Below are 22,014 nucleotides of genomic sequence, written 5' to 3' on the forward strand. Positions count from 1 at the left end.
TAAAACCCGGGAAGGATGAAGTGTGGCAGCTGCTCCTTTTTCTAACCCTCCTGCTACTCCTGCTCACACTACTTGTCTTGACCCTTAGGCACTGGGCCAAGAGTGAACCTTGTTGGCCCCAGGAAGAGGATAATGATGATCTTTCCAGTCAACACAATTCCAGATCTTTGCCTTCATGCTGAACAACAACTGATGAGGAGTTTTTTCTCCTGGAAGCCAGAGCCCTCATCCCACCCTCTGGCCAACCTCCGGCTGAGCATCAAGGTGGGCACTGGATGCCTGAGTCTGAGAGAAGAGCTCCCTGCTGCCACAAACACCAGCCCTCAGCTCAGCTCTGAGGGATGTTCAGAGAGGAGGCAGAAAGATGAGGGCTTTGACAGGTGCTTGAGGTCTGTGCCAGCCTCTGGAGGGTCTGTCTGGTACTTGGAAAAAAGTAAAAAGGCATTTGCTGTCCTTTATAGCACAGTTTCATCATCCTTTTTCAAGCTTCAGGGACCATACAAAGCCTACTTGCCAATGGAGTTCCTCAGTCTCTGATGTCTTAAACACCTCGGGGGTCTTGCGTAGTCACAGGATTAGATTGCCCCCCTCAAAGGGTAAAACATGCTTTTTAGCTGAATTACCTCTCCTCTTTTTTTTTTTGTTTTTTTTAAAAGTTAAAATTTCATGTCCTCTTTTCTGAACATTTTTCATGCTTATTGCCTTCAGGTCAGTATTTAGCATTTTCCAATCAGTGAATGAATCCTCTTTAAGCTGAACATTCAGGATTCCTGTGGTGTAGAAGTTTCCTGTTTTCCACAGTACTTTTTGCTACTGGTTTGGACAAATCTCCCATATTTAAATTACAATCTCCCTAGCAAAACTTGTGAAAGCAAACGACTGCAGAGAGGAGGCAGAAGGATAAATCTAAGTAGGTAATTTCTAAATCTTGTTCATCATGAAGTCTGGCAGGCTCTTTCTTCTGAGGTCTGCTGTAGTTTAGCTGGAGTTTTCTTTTTTCTGAGACTACTGCAGTTTTGGCAATGCACTTTGGGAACGAAGGCAGCCGAAAGAAAAGCTTTCAAGCACGCTCCCTCTCCTACTGTCATTTTATCAGGAATGTCAGACCTGCTTTCTAGTAGCACATGGGGTGGGTGTTCTGTGTCACCATTCTGCTGCACTGGCTGAGGTCATTGGAGCTTGGAAATCCTTTGAGAGCTTCTGGCACTGTGCAAAGTGGCCACATGATAAAGAATGAGAGAGGGAGTCTGGCTAGGGAGATAGTTTTCATCAAGCTTTATTAGATCCTATGGTTGTATTTCCAAAACCAGTTCTTGCTTTGTTCCAGATGAAGGTGTTTGTTTCCAAGTTTTCATGCCTATGCTGCAGTCCCAGAATAAACTGTGTTTTATCTGAAGAAGAATGCCTTAGTTGCAGAATTGAGAAAGCTGCTGGAAAGAAAAAATGTTTTTACAAAGCATCTAATTTAATTGGAAAACCAGCTTTTTCTCTAATGCAGTTTGACAGACAATCTTCCAGCCAGCCCACTGTGAGGTCACAAATGAAAATCCAAAGGAAACAACAACCTGAGCTTCTTGGGACACTTCTCTGCCTGGACTCCTCAGATCATGGAGTACAACCATAATCTAACTCTACCAACCATTAACCTAACTCTACTGAGTCCAGCACTTAGACCATGTTCCTAAGAACCACATCTATGTATCTTTTAAACACTTCAAAGATACAGAGATGATAAATGATTCCCTATATTTATTCATCAGTGCATCTGTCATAAAAGCCATCACTTACTGCTAGGTGCAAAATCAGCATTCATGACACAATGCACCATCCTTTTCATGTGAGAAGAGTCCCAGCATTTTAAACAACTGTGGTGCAAATCTCTGCTCTGCTTTGCAGCTGGCAACCCAGCATGCCAGGCACACAGTGCAGGCTGCTGTCCCAAAATCAGGGCTTGGGAAAAAACACTTTCTAGTGCATTTTCACTTGTGACTGTGCATTGGGCTGGTTGGACCACGATGTTTCAAACTGGGTTAGCCTTACCAAGCAAAGGAGATGTTCTGTAAAAAACAGATGTTCTGTTAAAAAAAAAACAGTTCCTCTGGGGATTTGCCCCCTTACACAGGCTCCATGCAGAGGGTGGTGTGGGGTGCTGTGATTCAAATCAGCCACAGTCTCTGCTCAGGTGCACATCACAGCAGGGAAACACTTTTGCATTCTGAGTCACCGGCAGGGATCACAGGCAGCCTACAGTGCCATCCTTCCCTTTGTTTCTCCAGACAGGGTATTTTTCAGTCTTCTAAAGCTCTTGGAAAAAAAAAAAAAAAAGGATTGTTGTGTATGTATGAATTCTTATGTTAAGCATCTTTGTAGACAAATTTTTTTATTTTTTTTCTTTTTTTTTTCCCTAGGAATTATCCTTCTTTTGGCCCTAGGAATTATCCTTTTTCACAGTAGGGTCAGATTTATGCCTTTATATACTCTGCAAGTGTCTGACTGCCTCAGTGGCTCTACTGATGGCTGTGGGACTCTGTGTGGAGGCAAGGATGATGTGTTTGGAGGCAGGAGCAATGCAGAAAGGTGCAACACAAATGCCTTTAGGGCTTGCACCCTCTGCCCAGGCAATGCAGACCTCCCCACACACAGACATACAAGCATCATTCCTTCACCAATGCTTGACACAACTTCTCTCATCCCTGTCCACAGAGATGTATAATTTAATATGCTTTAAGGTGAATGATGACAAGGTCATAGTACTGTTCTTCCTTGCTAGCACTTCAGGAACCCATTTTGTGGGTATAAAAAACTACTTCATCCAGGCTGAAATGTATCTCTGGTCCTCAGGTTTTTGTTGTTTTCATTTGGTCAGCACAGCCAAGCAGATGTGACTGGGGAAAAAGCATCCTCTTGTTCTAATATATCTTGCTTTTAATATAATTTATTCTACTGTACATAGCATGTAAATATAAACTGGCTCAAGCCACAGGCAGAATCCCCACACAGCTGCTTGTGTCTTTGCAATGAAATTTAATGCATACACAAAATTCAACAGGCTCCACTTTGCCAAAGACAAGGTCTTGCTGTCATGGGTAAGCTCATCTCCAGGGGAAAAGGTTTAGCAAAACTGGGACTTGAAACATTTATCTGTATTTTCCAAGCTTTGTGAAAAACATCAAAGTTCTCTCTTTTGATTATTAGATAAATGTATCACTTCTCAAACCTGTTAAACCCACCTTAAGAAAAAAATAAGTTTCACTCAGAAAGATCTCCACTGAAACAAATTATGGGGATGGCTGACTCTGAAGTGCAAGTAGGATATTTTTCTACAGCCACCTGATTTCTAACTTGCTTTTTGGACTGAACCCCAACCCCAGCATCATCAGTCAGGTCAGATTTTTAAACCAGACAAACCTTAAGCTACCACTTATCTCTCTGTTTACTTGTTGCTAACTGTAGCTTTCATCTGTCACACTTAAAAAAATCATTAAAATACTGATGCTGCCATGCCGAAGCAGAAGAACATATTTCTGTATTAGATCAGGCATTTTTCACAGAGCTATACACAAAAGAGGGAAATGGAGATTTTTTCTGTTCAATCTCTCCCCCGAGAAAGGGAATTATGAAAACAGTTTCAAGATTTTCAAGTCTTAAATTTTACTATTAGTCATCAGTTACTTTGCTTTATACAAAAACTATTCCTGAGACCCAAGTTCCAGTGAGCTGGAAGTGACAGAAGAAAAAAAAAATGGGAAAATTCAGTACAAACCACTCAATACACATTTCAGGGATATGGTGGGAGCTCAGAGGGAAGCCAACAAGCAGACTTCTTAATACAATGATATTACATCAACCTCTAAAATAAGGGCCAAGCAAATTAAAGCTCATAATATGCTCCTACATTCAGTGCTAGATTAATGCGAATCTAGTCCAAGAATAATGTAGTCCTGAACCATCCCACAGCTTGCAACAGCAGGTTTTCATAACTGATCCTTAATTTATGCAATAGGAAAAATCTGCTCCCTCTTACAAAGAATGTATGGTTTTTGCAGTACTTTTAGAGTGACGGCAGTTTCTATTTTATAGAGAGCACTGGCATCCACCCAGAAGCTCTCCTTCTTCCAAGACCTGACCTCCAGCCCAAGAGCAGAGGCTACTGCCATGTGCTGACAAAGAAAACCCCCAGGAAGCTTTTGCTCTTGGTGATTAACCTCTCTGCTTAAAAGATACATGGGGAAGAGGAGGGTTTCATCTGCAGCAGACACAAAATGTCAGCAGCTGAGAGGCTCACTTGACTTTGCAGAAGTCAAACATCTCGATTTCTACAAAGTCAAACACCTATTAACGTCCCTTCTGGAGCCCAGGAAAAAAAGAAAAAAAAAGAAAAAAAAAAAGGAGGAAATAGTTTTTACTTTCTTGGTGAAAATGAAAATGTTGCTGGAATCAGCCTCCTGTGGCTGTGGAGGGAGCAGCATCACAGCTCATGAGGGTGGTTCTGAAACCTGGCTTATTTGTCCAGCCTCTTGCCTTGTCCTAGACACCTACCTCATTTTCACATCTCTATGTTACATTCCTTACTACCACCTTCTTTCCCACCATCAAAAAGAAACGGAGATTGTGAGCCTTGATTTGAAGCTGAAACATTGTCATCATCCCCACTTTAGGAAAAAACATGTGTGGGAAAAATGGTGCGTAGGTGCTTTCAACTCTCTGAAGCCAAGGCTAGAGGCAAATCAGATCAGTGTGGCTGGAAATGTGATGGGGTATAATTAACACTGGATGATTACTTAATTTCATTTTTTAAAAACTTTAAATAGAAACGAAATCAAGAAGAATGCCAGGAGTGGTGTCTGCGTGCCCTTTTTCCCCAGAGTTCAGACCAGGCACACCTTGAAGGGCTCCAGGCTCACTGGGTTGCATGCCCATGGGCTGCTCAAGGCACGTGGAGATTTCATCATGGATATTCCCAGCCTGATGTGTTCCCTCCCCCTTGGTGCAGAGCAGCCTGGGACTTGGAGCTGTCCTTGGCTCTAAAAATGAACAGTCGGTCCCAGAAGAGCTTTGATTCAAAGGGCAATCAGAACCTATTTTTTTTCAGTGAGGTTTTGGGGGAAATACACTGGAAATGGATCAGCCCCAATTTGGGTTTTTAGCCCTGTGCTGAATGCAGAGTTGTGCAAACACAGAGTCTGCTGGGAGCTCAAACCCAACCCTTCTGGCCTGGACCGCTTCCCCATAGACTCTCATTTCTCCCTTAGGTCTTAGGGACAACATTCACAATTTGCAAACTCTGGTGACAGGATATTTCCATGGAGTACAGACAAGTGAATACAGGGTTTTTATAATAACCAGATGTCCATTTTAATACTACAGAATTGTGACAAAGAATACTTTACTCCTGAACTTTTCACACAAGGCTTCAGTTCTGTCTCTGTTGTCACCACCTGTGTTCCACAGGCAAACCTTTCTGGTATTTTTTCCATCTCTGTAGTTCATGATCTGGTAGTTAGAATCCTGTTTAGGTGCTACTCATCCCATCTCTGGGATCAGTGGGAGTTTTAGGGAAGGAAAGCTCATTCCTTTGGTGTACATTTCTTCTTCTGCACATGTGGCTGCATCAAAATGCATGACTGTTACCAAGACTTGTCTTCAGCAGGCATTTATGGGAACTGAGGACCTAGTAGTCTTGCCATGCCGCAAAAACGCTGGGGACAGGATTTCCCAGACTGAGAAAAGCATTTTTTCTGAGAGTTGCAGGCTGCAATGTCTCCTGCAAAGCATCAGATGAAGCCTGGCACTGCCATAGATACCAGCTTGTGAGCTCTCCAGGGCCACCTGGTAGAGACTTTATGGGGGTGCCTCTTGTCAGATGGCATCTCACCACCCTGCAAGGCAGGTAGTGACCTGGCAGTGGGAGAGGAACCCTCATGACATGACTTAAGCATTTGGGGCCAAGTTGATCAGCACAGGACAGATAAAGAAGTCACTGACTGAATGCAAAAGCACCTTCTTCACTGTCTAGGCAGTCACAAAGATCATAGAATCATAGAAAGTCAGGGGTTGGATGGGACCTCAAAAGATCACCTGGTCCAACCTCCCCCTGCTAGAGCAGATCACACAGGAATACACCAAGGCGGGCTTTGAATGTCTCCAGGGAAGGAGACTCCACAACCTCCCTGGGCAGCCTGTTCAGTGCTCTGTCACCCTCACAGTGAAAAAATTCTTCCCTTTATATGGAACCACCTATGCTCCAGTTTATAACCATTGCCCCTTGTCCTGTTATTAGTCACCCCTGAGAAAAGTTTGATTCTGTCCTCTTGGCACTCTCCCCTTACATATTTATAAACACTGATGAGGTCACCCCTCATTGTTCTCTTCTCCAAGCTGAAGAGACACAGCTCTCTCAGCCTTTCCTCATAAGGCAGATGTGCCACTCCCTTCATCATCTTGGTGGTTCTGCTCTGGACTCTTTCAAGTAGTTTCCTGTCCTTTTGGAACTGAGGGGCCCAGAACTGGACACAATATTCCAGATGTGGCCTCACCAGGGCAGAGCAGAGGGGGAGGAGAACCTCTCTTGTCCTACTAATCCCCCTTCTAATGCACCCCAGGATGCCATTGGCCTTCTTGGCCACAAGGGCACATTGCTGGCTCATGGTCATCCTTCCATCCAACAGCACCCCCAGGTCCCTTTCACCTGTGCTGCTCTCCAGCAGCTCAGTCCCCAACCTGTACTGGTACCTGGGGTTGTTCTTTCGCAGATCTAAGACTTTACACTTGGGCTTGTTGTAATACATTAAATTTCCCCCTGCCCAACTCTCCAGCCTGTCCAGATCCCTCTGAATGGCAGCACAGACTCCTGGGTTGTCAGCCACTTCACCCCGCTTTGTGTCATCAGCAAACTTGCTGACAGCACACTCTATCCCCTCATCCAGATCACTAATAAATACATGGAATAGTACTGGTCCCAGTACTGACCCTTGAGGGACTGCACTAGAGACAGACTCCCAATTCGACTCCATCCCATTGACTACAACTCTGGCTTCTGATGGGCTTCCCCTCTGAGGCATCTGGCTTAGACACTCCTTTGGAGCCGGTGGCCCATTCCCTCTTCCTGCTCCTCCAGCAGCAGCAGCTTGGACACCTCTGCTCAGCTCCTGCTGTAGCTCAGGCTCTCAGCCTTCACGCCTGGTTGGGAATAAGTCAGCCGCTCCCTGCCCACCAACCTGCCAGCGGGAACAGCTCCCGGTAGAAGTGCCACACAGCACTCATCAGCTGCCCACTGAGTCTCTCTGCTCTCTCTTTGGTTCAGGTAGCTTGAGGTTGGTGGTTCCTTCCCATGGGAGGGCATGCCCTGGGTCTTTTTGGAATGGCAGCAGAGCCGGGGCCTCCGTGGACGTGAATCAGTGCTGCCCCACGAAGGACTGGGATGTGTTGGTTCATAGCAAGCCCTGCCAGGAGAAGGTTAAAGCTGTGGCAGCTTCACTGGCACACCTCTCAGAGAGGCTCTGAGGCACCTATTAAATGCCCCACATCATCAGCTTCTCAAAGCACAGACAGAGAAAATGGCCTAAATCTTACCCATTGGCACAGAACAGCCAAACGCAGGTGATGTCCTGCTCTCAGGTGTCACACTGGAGTATCTTATGCTACATCTGTGTATATTTGGTTCCTCAAGGAGCTCAGCGATGCCTTTGCCCTGCATGGTCTCATAGCCAAAGAGTCTTGGTGAGGGGGATTTGGGTCTCAGGGATGAAAGGGTCATTCAGAGTGAAGTGAAGGGCTTCACTCCTTCCCATGAAGTGATGCTGTCAGCCCCTCATGCCTCTGGATGGGACCATGAAGAGATGGCTCACAAAGCACCTGGTGCCTGGGGAGCACGAGCCTCTTCCCACTTCCCTCAGGTGCCAGCACAGAGCAAGTGACTTGCACTTCCAGCACCAGCTTCTCCATTTGAAGGACACCTTGGGCATCGTGGAAAAAGGAAAATGACACTTGGCAGTTGTAGCAGGAGCCTGCAGCAGACCATCAGCTGCTGCCTTGCTTCAAAGCAGGTCTTGTAGCTTGGCCCAGAGCAGCTCTTTTGCTCATGGTCTGAGCTGGGACAGGACTGTTTAACTCTGCTGTACAACCTGATATGCACAACTCAAGTGCTGGCTGAGACGTGCTGGGGGACATCCAGGTTGTTTGACCTGGCCATGAAGGGTTAGTGCCTATTGCTTCTTTCTGCAGCACACTTTGTTTCCCTACAGCCCACAGGAATTCACCAGCTGGCTCAAGGACTGCTCCTGCCACAGGAGATCTGCAGAAGAGATTTAGTTTGTGCTGAAGTTCTCTTAGTGTGCTAGCTGGAGAAAGGCTGCCAAGGCAGCAGAGAAGCAGAATCCATGCCAGGAAGGAGGCAGTAGGTCCCTCCTGCACAGGATAACAGCAGCACAGATGAAGTTTCCTCTGGGATGTGACAAGCAAGGCCATTCCCCCTCTGCTCCTCAGACTGGCTTGTCAGCACAGTCCTTCTTGTTGTTGGGGTAGGGTGTTGGGGTGTAGAGATGCAGCCCTCAAGGTTTGCATCCACTACTAAGGTCCAAGCCCTGTGCTCTTCATGAGGTGATGCAGTCATCTGTCTTAGAGCAAGACTTCACACCATGGAGCAGGGACTCACCATAGGAGAAAGCAGACAGCCCAGGCTGTCATTGGGTGCAGGCATTGTGGCCCAGGCAGGTTTCTCCAGCCTGGAGCAATCTCTCCAGCAAATGGGTCTGAAAAGGAGAGAGGCCCAAAGATGCTATCGGAAGGCACTAATGGTCAGAGCATGCAAGAGCTGCACAGGGAGATGATGGGGAGAGGTGGCAAAGACTGCTGCTTTAGAGGCTGCCCTGATCAACTCCAAGAGCTCAGCATGAGGGCACCCAAGGCACACAGGAGGAGAGCTCCAAGCCCAAAACTTTTCCTGCTGTTCGCAGAGGGTGAGTAAGGAAGGGGGAAGACCCTGGTGGCTGATGTCCGTCAGACTCCTTGAAGAGGACAATTATTCCCATCTAGAGGAAGGAACTGATGGCAACACCAGGCTACCGAGACAGATATTCCCAACCCTTTGCTGATTCAGTCCTCCAGGGTGTACCTGGTTGTGCATCTTTCAGACTCTCTGATGCTCACATCCATTGATTCTGACCAGGTTTGCCAAGATGTGCTGTCATGGATTAAGCTTTTTTGTGTCATAGTAACCAAACACATTCTTCTGCCTTTTGTGAAAGCAACAGACAGTAGCTGTGATCTCCTCTATGATTCATAGGAGCAGGGAATAAGTTCACCAAGACCACAGCTTGGCTTTCACCTTTTGACATTATCTACATTATCTTCAGGGGACACAAGATTTGACCACTCAGGCACAGTAATTATTTCCAGATTTGTTTTTAAATTTTGACTACACATGAAATCAACATGCTTCACTCTTCGTCAAGTGAAGGTCCCAACTTGATGGGCCTGTAGTTTAGTAGTGCAAGAGCAAGAAATTATATTTGACCCTCCAGCTTCTCTCTGTATCTTCCTTGCTAATTTAACACCACTGGTCCTCAGAGCACAGGGGCTAAGCAGACCCTGGTGCAACACAGCAAAAGCCCATCACCTTGGCAATACTGTTCTCCCACATTTTAGTAGACACTGATCCAAGGTGCAAGGGTAGCTTACATTGCCTTTTCCCAAGAAAGGATAGTTCTGGAAAGACAGAGTAATAATCTGAAGCCAGCATGCATGTTTTCATCATGAGCAAACAAAACTAAGTTGTCTGGTTGTGAAGTCCCTGGGCATGTTGTTTTGTTCTGATCTTTCTGTTCTTCTAAAAGTGATGGCTCTCTTTTTCTCTTGCATCAGTGTTTTATCCACTTGCCAGGAATTGCCTCATCCTCAGATTTTATGGATTTTTTTTTTCCAGGTCTTTGACTTCTTAACTTTTTATGTTATTGGGTGCCTGCTCCTTATTGTGGAGAATATGTCTTTGAGATTTCACTTTGGATATGTTTTCAGCCTTGGCCAACTGCTACCTTATATGCATATTCAGCTATGTCCATACACATATTCAGGTAAGTCCAAGATTTCATTTCAATCACATCAGGCTGTGAAGCTTTCTGCCTCTTTAGTTTTTCCTGCAAAGACAACTTCTTTCCCTTTTTGCTCCTCCCTCTGAGCAGGGAGATAACAAAGACCTTGCAGCTACATATGTCACATACTTTTTTGCTTTTAAATACTGTTTGCTTCTGGATTTTGCAAAACTGCTTTTGTTTCTTGAAGCTAGAGCATTTTTGTTCAGGGACACTGCTTAAATCACTCAGCTTCATGCAAATTCAAATTCCTGTGGCATTTGGGAAATTAATTACTCGTGGCTTTGCTTTTGATTTGGTGAATGTGCTTTTCTACTTTTTTTACACCGTGTTTTCCAAACACAATCCACTATAGATCATCTTGTTTTCCCTGGGTCTGCACAGACCAGGGAACTGAACTTGTGTTGAACTTGTAAAAAGTTTTCAAGCTTGTGATTTTCCAGGTCACCACAAGGCCAGGACAACCTCAGAGCCTTTTTTTCTCCCTTTTGAGACTTCTGGCTTTTGGGGATCTTACAAATCTTTCAGTATTCCCTGACCTCAGCTCTCCTAAATGATTGAAAGGATCTTCCTCATTTTAAAAAAATTCTTCTTAAAATCTGCTCCTTGACCTTGGCAAGTGTTTTCTGGCCCAAGGCAGACTGGGCCAGTACCAGCAGGGCCAGTGCTCCTCCCAGATAGAGGTATGGGAGAGAAAGATGTTCAGTGACCCAGTCTGGAAAGAGGCCTTCTCTACCTGGTAAGCTCTAAAGGAGTGGTGCAATATGATGCACAGAGTGGAGAGACTTAACATTTGCTTATTTCAAAGGTATCTGCAGTTACTCTTAATACAAAAAGGCTTAATTACAAAACCTTTGATGCTATGTGTAATATTACACATGACCATATGTAGAAGACATATGACTGATTGTTATGTTCCTAAATTCACACTGAGAAAATCATTCAGACGTGGCTCAATTTTCAAGGGGAGAAAACCCCAACCCACTGTCACTTAGGAGGAAGGACAAACTACAGCTACACCAACAGGCTCAGGGTGAGCAAGGTGGCTTTTGAAGACCCTCCTGCTGGCATTGCCAGTGCTCAGAAGGGAACACACCACTTTTTATCTCCTTCTCTGCAGTAACAATCATGCACTGAAGCAAATACACGTGGCTGCCAGAATAGTGCTCCTCTCCACAGTTATAATGGTATTTTTTTGATAAAAGCAGACCTCACCACTACAAACAAAGCCTAAAAATGCCACAGACAATTCACTGGGGTCTGTGGGAAGAACATTATTTCTTCACATTCAGTAAAGAAGCTCTTTCATTGATCCAAAAATGGTCCTGGAGGGCCTGAGCAGCCCACATCACTGCTAAGTCAGAGCAACCCCAGCAGAGGCTTTGGCAAGACCTCCTCACTCAGGTGCCTGAACTGACAGGCTTGAAGGGATTTAATTTCAGGCAGGGCATGGATTTCATGCCTTCCTCAGGCTCCTCAGATGGAGCTTCTGCCTTTGAAGGCAGGCCCTGTTCCCACGGGCAAGAGTGGGAAGAATCCCTTGAGGGGTTGGCACAGTGCTCCACAGGGACACCAAAGCTGGCGTGGGAAAGGCTCCCACCAATGCCTGGCAGAGGGAGGTCAGTATCCATCTGAAGTCTCCCTGCTCCTCACGTGGAAGGGGACCAGGATCAGGAGCTGGGCAGTCAGCCAGTAAATGCCTGTGGAAATCAGTGTGAAGCAAGAGCCTTAAAGAGGTTTCCATGTGGGACAGGCCAAGAAGCCATTTTTGATCCTGGTGCTGGGTTTTGCTTTTCTGCCTAAGGGGAATGGTAGAATTGGAGAAGTCAAAACTGCAAAGGCATACGAGAAGAACAAAGAGAACATCTGAATGAGGAGACATTCTCTAACATGGAGGACATGGAAGCATGGGAAGTGTGAAGAGACAGGTAGCCTATTGCTTTTGTCATTCCCACCTAGACTGGAAACGGAGAAGGGAAGAAAGGGTGTTCCCTTAAATAATTAAATTAAGTGAGACATAAATGAAGAATCAGTTCACTGGAGTGAATTAACTTTGGTTGATGTGAACAGCAGGGAAGTGAAAACCTCTGGCTGGGAGCCCAAAGGAGGGTGGAGAGGACATAAGATATGAGGATTGTGATGAAAGGGATTCAGAAGGTTAGAAATACGAGTAGGTTATAGCCAACAAAACATTGTGCTCTGGGTCCCACTTTCCCTATTCCAGCAGCTTGGAAGTGTGTGACAGACCTGATGAAGGAGCCTGCAACAAACAGAAGGAGACACCAGGACCAGTTTTCAGTTATAAGCTTTTTCTTTTTTAGAATTTAAGCTTACACAGTTATCTATGCCCACTATATTCATAATTACATTTTAATATCTGCATACAAAAGCTATGTAAAAATTATTTTCTTCCCCCAAATATACAAATTTTCTCTTTAGATAGTTTAAAACATTTGTGATCACAGATTTTTTTTTAATATATTTTAGGCTGAAAAAATATTACCAATCTAGCATAACTCTTAACACTGTTTGCAAAAAAAATACATCATCCAAGGGACTTTGTTTTTTATCATAGGGTGTAATGTTTGCCTTACCTCAGGGCATGAAACTGATACAAAAAAAAAAACCAAAAAACAAAACAAACCCAAAAACCAAATAAGCAAACCCCACAAACCTCATAGACAAAGTAAGAAGTCCTCCCAACCAACTTCATAAACACAGATAAAAAATCCAAACCACCCTTCTCTTTAAAAAAATTATGAATGACTAATTTGATGTATTTATGAGCAAACGAAAAATGAAGAGCGCTAAGGAAGTAGGAAAAGAGAAAAAGAAATTACAGTATGCCAGCTAGTTCATGCCCTGATACTATCTTTACCAACATTAAATGTGTAATTAAATAAAGTGTCTTTTAATGTTTTACATTGTGCTCAGTAATTTACATAAATTTAATCTACACCCGGGTGCTGATGTAGATTTACATTTGATTGTCTTGTGCATAAACAAGGTTAGCTTTTAAAGTAGGTAAACTGTGCAATGGACAGTCACAAACATCTTATTACCTGCACAATATTGCTTTTTGAAGGCGACATCAGTCAATGTGGATACACACAAATAATGCATACTTTTTGCATTTGCTAACATCTATACGACACACTAAAACTTTGTGATAAGGCCAAACCTTTTTTTTTTTTTTTGTCTTTAGTTTTAAAGCAAAAATATACCATAGTAAAAAAAAATGTGCTCACACCGTTTTGAGACTTTAAGTGGAAAATAAATCTCTATCACACTAGAATAAAATTCTCTCTATAAAATTTAAATACGAATCACTTCATTGCTGTATCAAAAGGAAACGTCTGGCAATCATTTCCAGATGATCACGATAACAAGACACATTAAGAGGTCCTGTTGCCTCTTCCTTTGTGAAAAGATAAATGTTGAACACTTTCGGTTGCTCTCACAGTGAGAGGAATATGTTCCTTGGTTGTGGATTTTAATTCTGTCAATGAAAAAGGTTTAGCCTTAGGAATGCTGGCTACATCTCAAAACCGTAAGATTGATTTTTTTAATTTATGATTCATGCAGCAAGAAGTCAATATGACACATACAGGTTAGAGTTCCATAGCATAAAAATACATCACTAGCAATGACATGCTCTGCTTGTGATCAACAGCCCTGTCTTGGCAGATTTCTGAGAGAAATGGTCTCTCTGGACAGTTTTTATTTCTTCTTTCTAATGCCTGCCTCTGAAGAAGCAGGCTGTCTGCTCAAAGATGATTTTGGACCTTGGAGGTCTAACTCTAACATCTACATTTTGGCAGAATGTAAACAAAAAATCATTATCACACACTATATATGTCATTATAAATATCATAACTTAACTGAGATTACACATGAAATTAATATCTAAATGCACATGTTACTCAGGGCAAAACCATGACCAAGTGACAATCAGGCTTGACAGGAAGAATCTTCTATGTAAGACCGACACAAAGACCACAAAGCAAACATGAGAGTTACATGGCACCATCAGAAACAAGACTCTGGACTGCACTGGAAAGTGCATCTTTGTTATTTCACTCAAGTGCTCAGTTCTACAAAGGGTGCTGACTGCAGCAGTGATGTCTGCCACTTAGATGGTCAAACCAGTGCCTCAATGCCACAATGGCTTGAGACCACTGGTATTTAAAAGCCAGGATGTCTTTGCAGGGCTCAGGTCAGTAGCCATTGGTAAGAGTCTGCAAGAGCATTCTCATGTGCTCCAGTTTTGCTCTCATGATCATACAAATCAGGAGTCGTACTCGGAGAGTCAACGAAGTCACAAAAAGTAAGACTGGTCAGAGATCAGGGGCCATTAGATGTCAATACATCAAATCTGTCAAACTAAAAGCATGGTCTTAGTTTTCAATTGAGGAATACTACTAATCCCTCTCTGTTAATCGATGCCAGATTCCAACTTATCTAAAAGGCTAGAAAAGTATGTTGGTGTATGTCCTGTCTGCTTAAAGCACTGTCGTACCTGTCAAAGTTGGTTGCCTGATTTTAGGCACTTCAGTCCATCTGCAATCACCAAAGGAAGGAACTCTTCTGAACTCTGATTAACTACAATTCCAAACTGCATCAGCAACTCTGGAAGTCAGGCCAGGAGCTGGGATGGCTAAAGGCAGCTTACATGCCTAAATCCAGACATCCATTCATGTGATGTCTTTAAAACCTTTGTAAGTTGCCATGGTAGGACTTGGGGAGAAGTTGCTGTATGAGCAATGATTTTTACAGCAGCCACTGTGCAAAGTTGTAATTCTCAGTACTGCCTCAAACCGCAGTTCTGTCCAGGGCATTTCAAGTTCTTTCATCTCTTGCTGCTTCCCCAAGTCAATCCTGTAACTCATATTTTTTTCTAACCTCTGATCTTTATTTATGTTTTGATTAATGCAGTCCTAACAATCCCAAGTGTTCAAAGGCCAGTTGAGAGGGCCCCAGTAATTATGAGCTTTGTCACTGTTGGGTAATGACTTCTCACCTAAATAATTAACATTTAGACTACTGGTTTTCTTTATAGCCCAAAGGACAAGAATTGCTGACCTTTTTGAGAAACTGAATCTCTCAAGCAGCAGCACAAATCCAGGAACCAAAGCTCTGAAAAATACATGAAGCATCACAGACCTTGTTGTGAGATCATTGTGAATAATATTAGGAGAAAAGTTTTTTTTTCTCCTGGGTTTCATCCACAGTCCAGTGAAAAGCTTATACACAAAGTCAAGCTCACATTTAGCCGCCAGGTGAGATACTTGGTCTGGCTTCAGGAGGAACTCCGTGGTCAGATCTGTAGCAGAACTGAATTCCTGAAGACATGCACATTTTTTTTCTCTTTTCAAGTCACCATGGGTATAGATGCAAGTAATGGATTAGCTGGTTGTTTTTCTTTACCCATATGTTATCAGTTCCCTATCAAGCCTCTGCTGAGCCAGGTATCTTGCACTCTTCACTGTTTATGGATGCTCCTTATCTGAGATATTGCATGATTACATGCAAGCTTATCACATTGTCTGGCTTCTTGTTCCCTAAAACTAGAAAGTTTCTAACTCTTTGCCCCCAAGACCTAGTGCTATAGAAGAAATTTGGATAGAGACTGATGTTGTTAACTCATATGCTCTGAGGTGGAGCAAACACAGCCCACAACAGATGTTCTTCAACTTCAGCAAACATTTAAGGACAGATTTCCAGTTGTCTGTCTTCCTTGCTACCTGCAAAATAAAACCTAAACACCACATTGTGCTTTATATTCTCACAAAATTGTGGGTAAAAATCCCTAAGTGCTCACAACTCATTGCAGGTGCATAAAAGAACAAGGAGAACAAAATTCCACATCCCTGAAAACATAGCCAATAGCACTCCAAGTATTTTATCAATAATGTAGGGAAAGAGAGGTGGAAAGAATTTAACCCCTGACACATCCATGCTGTGTTCCACCTACAAGTTTTCCTGAATACCATGTTTTCAGGAGGGAATAAACACATATATGGGTTTAGACAGGCCATGAGCTATGAAAGTTAACACATCCACTCTAACAATGCCCACTGACTTGCCAGGCAAACATATCAATAAATAGCAGAGAAAGAAACCGAATGCACAACACAAAAGAATGTGGGGTACGAAGAAGTGTGAAATGCGTGAATTCTCTGGTTCCCAGGAAGAACAGCAAGATGCTTTTGATGCACCATACAAATTCAGAGAATGGATTAAGTATATCAAGGCTATAAAACCCAGGGACAACACCCTTGGATGAAGATGGATGACAGAGAGGAACCTCAACCTATAACACCCTCATCACTGGTCTCCAAACATTCCAGGACTCTGAGTACTGGCTTGAAGATTTTGGCAGCAGGACATCCTGTCATTGCTCAGGTGAGTTCCTGCTAGTGGAGTTAGTGGAAATAAATTAATGGAATACAGGTTGAGTCTAGGCAAAGGAAACACATACAGACACCAAAGAGAGAGAACCTAGCTGATCAACACACATAAACACACACATGCACAGGAGAGGGTGAGAGATGGAGAGAGAGAGAGATAAAAATATGGAAATAGGTTTAAGACATCTGCTGAAGATTTGTAATTATATATATATAAAATTATATATATCTACGTGCATATAAACTTTATATATATATATATATAAACCAAAGGATTACTGCCAAGCAACACTATTTGTACTACTGGGATAAAGCTGTACAAACGTGAGTGTCATTAATAACCCAGTTGGTTTCTGTCCCATTTGAAGGTCACTCTGTATGTTTCGTTCTCCTTGTTCTCATTCTGTGAGCATTCACATTCCTGAATAACTCCTAGGAATGCCTGCTATCCTGTCAGAGAGCCTTCTCCTTCACAGTGCTGACTTTTCTACACATCTCAGAAAAAGCAGACCTCTCCACTCTCAAGAAAAGCACATCTGAGATTCAAATTCCCCTCCGTACTCCAAGAGACCTTCCAGTGAAATTACCTGGAGTTCAAATACAGAAGGAACTGAAGGCTCTTACTTCCTTATACACATGGAAAAAAAAAAGTCAGTCCCTCTAATGCTGCATTATTTTAAGTACTTGAATTATGGGGCACAGTTAAACTCTCTCTGCTGAAATAGTCCTCAGATAATGATGGAAATGTGATGACGATGGACACTCCTAGATCAAAATCATGATTGTTTGAATCGAAACAACCATGAAGACTGGAAATTCCATCTCATTAAATGGTCACTTACTCCCTGCAAAATGAGGCAATAAGACAGAATTATCAGGGTCGAATTAACAATAGCTGTTTTAACTCTGCTTGGAGGCGAATCTATTTTCTGCCACTTCAGTTTCTCACCCATATTTTCCAAGCAATGATGTGTGTGAGCTGGTGACCATGCAAGTGCTGGTGTATGAGGCTGGTCTGTTCATATTTTCACTGCTAAGCTGTCAAAGCATTCACATCAAAGGACTGAAGAACAAATTGCAATAGTCACAAGTACCCGCTTTAAAGGGACGTCTTCATCCATGTGTACACAACTGCCCCCCAGCAACCCCAAATGAAAACCCAAACCAAACCCCAACCCCACCTCAAGAAACAGAAGAGAACGAAAAAAAAACCAAAACAAACAAACAAAAGGAACAAAAAGAGAGGTGAGAAGAGCCAGGCAGCGGGATGAAATGACAGCCAGTAGTGCGACGGGGCGGGGGGGTGCGGGGAACCACTCCAGTCTCTAATCCTCAAAGACTTCCAGGAACAATGGAGGGAAGAGTTCTGTGGGACACTCCACCTTCATGTGCAGGAAGCGGCTGGCATGGCAGGCTCCGATCATTCGCAGGTCTGTCACTTTCATCAGCAGTTTTGGCCAAAAGTGTGCAACGTGGTGTTTTCTGTAATTAATGTAGTGTTCGAACGCCAGGAGGAAACCCTCTTGGCACTTCTCTATCCTCTCGACACAAACAAGGCCTGGGCGATCTGCAGGTATAAAGAAGTTATTATCAGGTATAAAGAAGTTATTATCATTATTACTCATTCACCTGAATGAATTCCTGATCAAAACCTGGGAAAACCAGGACAATTCTGCTGTTAGGAAAGAAAGGAAGGAGACCAAGGACACCTGGCTCTACCATAAACAACTTTAACCCTGGGGACCTTGGTTATCAATTTTATCCCTTTCAAAACAAGGAGATAATAATTTTCTTCATCCTTTGCCTGCTTTGCCCATTTAGAGTATAGCTGTTAGAGAAATGTTTCCTTACACTGACTAGAACACCAAATAGTTGGTCTCCATCTCTTCTATTTATATCTTAATTACAAATCAACACATAAAGAGAAAAAAAATTTCCTTGTCAGATACCTAAATTACAGATGTTTCCCATATGTTTCTCTACAGTCTGACTGATGCTTTGATCAACCTTTGATCCACAGGTGAGCTGCAAAGGAAACGATTATGGAGCACTCAGGAACAACAAAGGAAAAAATTTTGGCTGGCTGTCTCAACCAGCACCCAAATGGGCACTGCAAAAGATCCTTTCATGAGTCAGTCTCCAGGAGACTCTTCTAAGAAAGCAAGTCCTCTGAACTGTCTTCAGAACATGTATCCCCATGTAGGGAACTAAAAAGAAATCAAAATGTTTTGACTGGGAAGGTCAAGTGCTGTGTTGTGATTAATGTGGAAAATTTTCTGTTTCAGATGCAGTAATGCTTGTAAATCAGTGTCTGCGTACTGTTAGTGCCCAGCCTTCAAAGTGGTCTTAAAACAAAACCTTGCCAAATCTGTCACTGCCCAAGAGTGGAATTTCCTCTTTGGGCTGGCAAAGTCAGTGGAAGCATATCTGAAAACACACTTTATCTGAGCAGGGAAAAACTCTATGGAAAGCATATGAAATGATCCATGTTGCTTCTGTATCACACAACCAAGAGACCAGTTGCAAATGGTCCCAGTGTGAGGGGAGCAGCAGAGCTCTCAAATGCCCACTAGCAAGCAGTGGTGCCATCGAGCAAGAAAATAAGCAGGCAGTTCAAACTAAGCATATGAGACTGATGGAAACATATATGAACTGTATTTCCCACCCAGTGTGTAATAGTACCTAGGGGAAGAGGATATTGTGAGGACAACTGCTGCTAAATTGTCAGTTTTTAATTCAAGGCAAGATGGCTCAGAACCAGATCTGATTTCTTTCTGATGATCATCCCTGACTCCTCCCTAAGTATTAAACTGAGCATGGTGTGTTACCAGAGCCACCTTTCTGCCCATCTCTCTGAATATCCTGGATTTTTTTCCTAGTGCTCACCGAGTTAGTTCTACTGGGATTTTGAGAATTTCTTGTGCATTACTCCAGTCAGAAATACAAGATCTAATACACCCCATTTATTTCAAAAAGAGGCTTGTGACAAAGACTGAAGAACTTCAAAATGGTTGAAGTCTCAGTATATTTCTGTTCTCACCTGATGACATGAGCAGAACAGCCTGAAGAAGTGCAACCTCGGTGTCATCCAGGTTGAATGAAGAGAGAGACATACCCAGGTCAAAAATGGCATCAGACACTACGCCAAGACCCCCATTTTTCAGCTGGCCCCTTGTCACCGCCATCTCCCCATTTAGTGTTAAAGTCTCACTCTCGGGGTCATAGCGAACTGCTGCTCGGAGGGACATGATCTCCATACAGCAACCTTTCAGAAGGATGATCTGGTCTTCACATGGCAGCTGCAGAAATTATAAAGGGTAAAGAGAAAGATGTGTTTTTCAAACTGAGTTAGTTTTACAACTACAATAAGTCCATGAGCATGAAGCTGCTGTTCACACTCCAGGACACTACCTCATATAGTGCAGCATTCTTCCAAACATGCTGCTGACCAACTAGTCCCAGTAAACATCAGAAACTTCCAAGACTTCCATTCCTGCCTCCAGAAACTGCTGGTAGGTTACCATCCCCAAACACCCTTAGGAAATCTAGTGATGATACAGCTGCAGGCAAGTGGTGCTGGGCAAGATACTTAAAGCAAACCAAGCTGGTTCAGATGCTGAGGTGACCCAACTTGCAGATGTTCTGGTCTCCATGGGATTGCTCAGCTTGTGAGAGCTTTATAAAATTAAGTCCATCAAACCTGCAGAACATTTCACCAAGTATGAAGGGTGAAGGAAACCTGTCAAGTACCAGGCTGGTTGCACGATACCATGCTGGCTTTGTCTCACACCAGGGGTGGATCTAGCTGAGATGACTGAAGGAGTGACTGTTCTTAGCTGTTTACCCTTCCCTCTTCCACTTCTGAGCTCTGTCAGCTTACAACTTCGCTCAACAGAATCAACTATGTAATTTGGGCTGGTACAGACCTCAGCTATCCTAGTTAAACTCACTGCCAGCCATGCTGCTTTCTTAGCTGACCAGAGGAAAAGAAAGGCATTTAGAAGGGTTCGTAAGAGTGAACTGCTTTATAAACAAAAGGCATGTATAGACTTTTGTACCTAGGAGAGATACCTGAATCAGTGGGGCATGTACTCCTAATTCTCACTGCCCATTCATACAACAGAGATCTTATTAAGCTCTAGTGCAGCTGATTTCCCTGGGTTTTCTACATTATCAGTGGATAAGGAAAAAAACTATGGTATAGCTCCAGATTTTATGCTGGGCATAAGATGTGATCTTCAGGGGATGTGGCTAGATTTGTCTTGTTAATAATACTAAAAAAGTCAAGCTGTCTGAATTGGTGGACAGTTTTGTATTTATGAAGTGTCACCAGGATGTGACACATTAGGAGAATGTGTTCTGTTAAGTGTGTCTCTAGTTTTTCATAATTCAGTGATAGCAAAACCCACCAAGAGTACTTTGAGACTCTCACTAAACAAACAGAAAGGGTTCGCGTATACAAAAAACCCAACTCATTTCTACTTTGACTGAAAGGAGGCAAAACTCTATCCATTTCTGATTCATACAAAGTTCTAGTATTAACCTGATTTGCAATTCAATATGAAAAAAATTGAACTTGCAATTCAATATGAAAAAAAAATGACTGTGTAGTCACTTGCAAAGCAAATACACTGATTTGGTCTAAAATGAAAGTGGAAAGCAGTTGCTTGTTAAGAGAAGAGTTTGTAGTGCAAAGCCAGCCCCAGTAAGAAAAAGGTGTTGAATCATGCAGCTGCTCTTCCAGCAATGCCAGAATCAGGTGTCAAGTGTTTGATATACAAGAAAAATGACTCATCCTGTTGTGTGGCTCACATTCAGCTCAGCAGCAGAGTGGAGAAGGCTGCACAGGCACAGTGGCAGTGTCACTACCCAGCAACAGTGCCACTGTTTGGCTGTTGAGACTAAAGTAGAGAAAGAAACAGAGTAAGAAATAAAAAATTTTATATACATATATATATATATAAAGATGTGTGAGACCAAGCATGAAGAGGTATCAGAATAGATACTGATATCGGAATAGTTATCTGCAGAGAAGAAAGGGACAGGAAAGAAGAGAAAGGAGAAGAAAATAGATATGGAGAATAAAAGACAAAGGAGAAGAAAGAACTGTGGAAAAAAACAGGTAATAGTAGGGAATATATTTCATGATGCTTCAGTTGTTTTATTAGTGAGCCATTAGACCAATGAGAATTTCTCTTCCTACTTCAACCTTCTTAAAGATTCTTTACGGTGGCGGGGATCTGACTATGTCACCTTCACCTGCTCTCCTAATTCTGAAGGACACAAGGGACACCCTTTTCATGGGTGCAAGCCTCATGTCTTATCTGACAGTAGCAGCAGTAACCAAAGACAGGGAGCTTGAATGTCAATTCTTCTCTAGACTGTCAATGTTTCAATGCTACCTATGCCCATCACTTGAGCGTTGCAACCAGAGCAGCTTCCAGAAGTGGGCTGAACACACATGACTGATTATCTGCCACAAGTTGTCCTTTCCTTCTCTTTCTGCAGGGAGAAAA

The 22,014-nt window shown here is 43.1% G+C and overlaps 1 protein-coding gene across 7 annotated transcripts in view; it reads right to left on the minus strand.

Moving 5' to 3' along the window:
• Window positions 1–12,388: 12,388 nt before the first annotated feature.
• THRB (thyroid hormone receptor beta) overlaps window positions 12,389–22,014 on the minus strand; it is a 173,991-nt gene continuing 164,365 nt past the window's right edge. For all 7 annotated transcript variants that reach the window (XM_030444972.1, XM_030444969.1, XM_030444971.1 and 4 more), the window contains 2 exons: window positions 19,539–19,797; window positions 12,389–18,065 (listed from right to left, as the gene is read on the minus strand). In XM_030444972.1, coding sequence (XP_030300832.1) covers window positions 17,824–18,065; window positions 19,539–19,797 — 501 coding nt within the window. In that variant the 3' untranslated portion in view covers window positions 12,389–17,823. The remainder of the gene's footprint in view (window positions 18,066–19,538; window positions 19,798–22,014) is intronic.

This window comes from Calypte anna, chromosome 2, assembly GCF_003957555.1.
Source record: "Calypte anna isolate BGI_N300 chromosome 2, bCalAnn1_v1.p, whole genome shotgun sequence".
In the NCBI taxonomy this organism is placed as follows: Eukaryota; Metazoa; Chordata; class Aves; order Apodiformes; family Trochilidae; genus Calypte; species Calypte anna.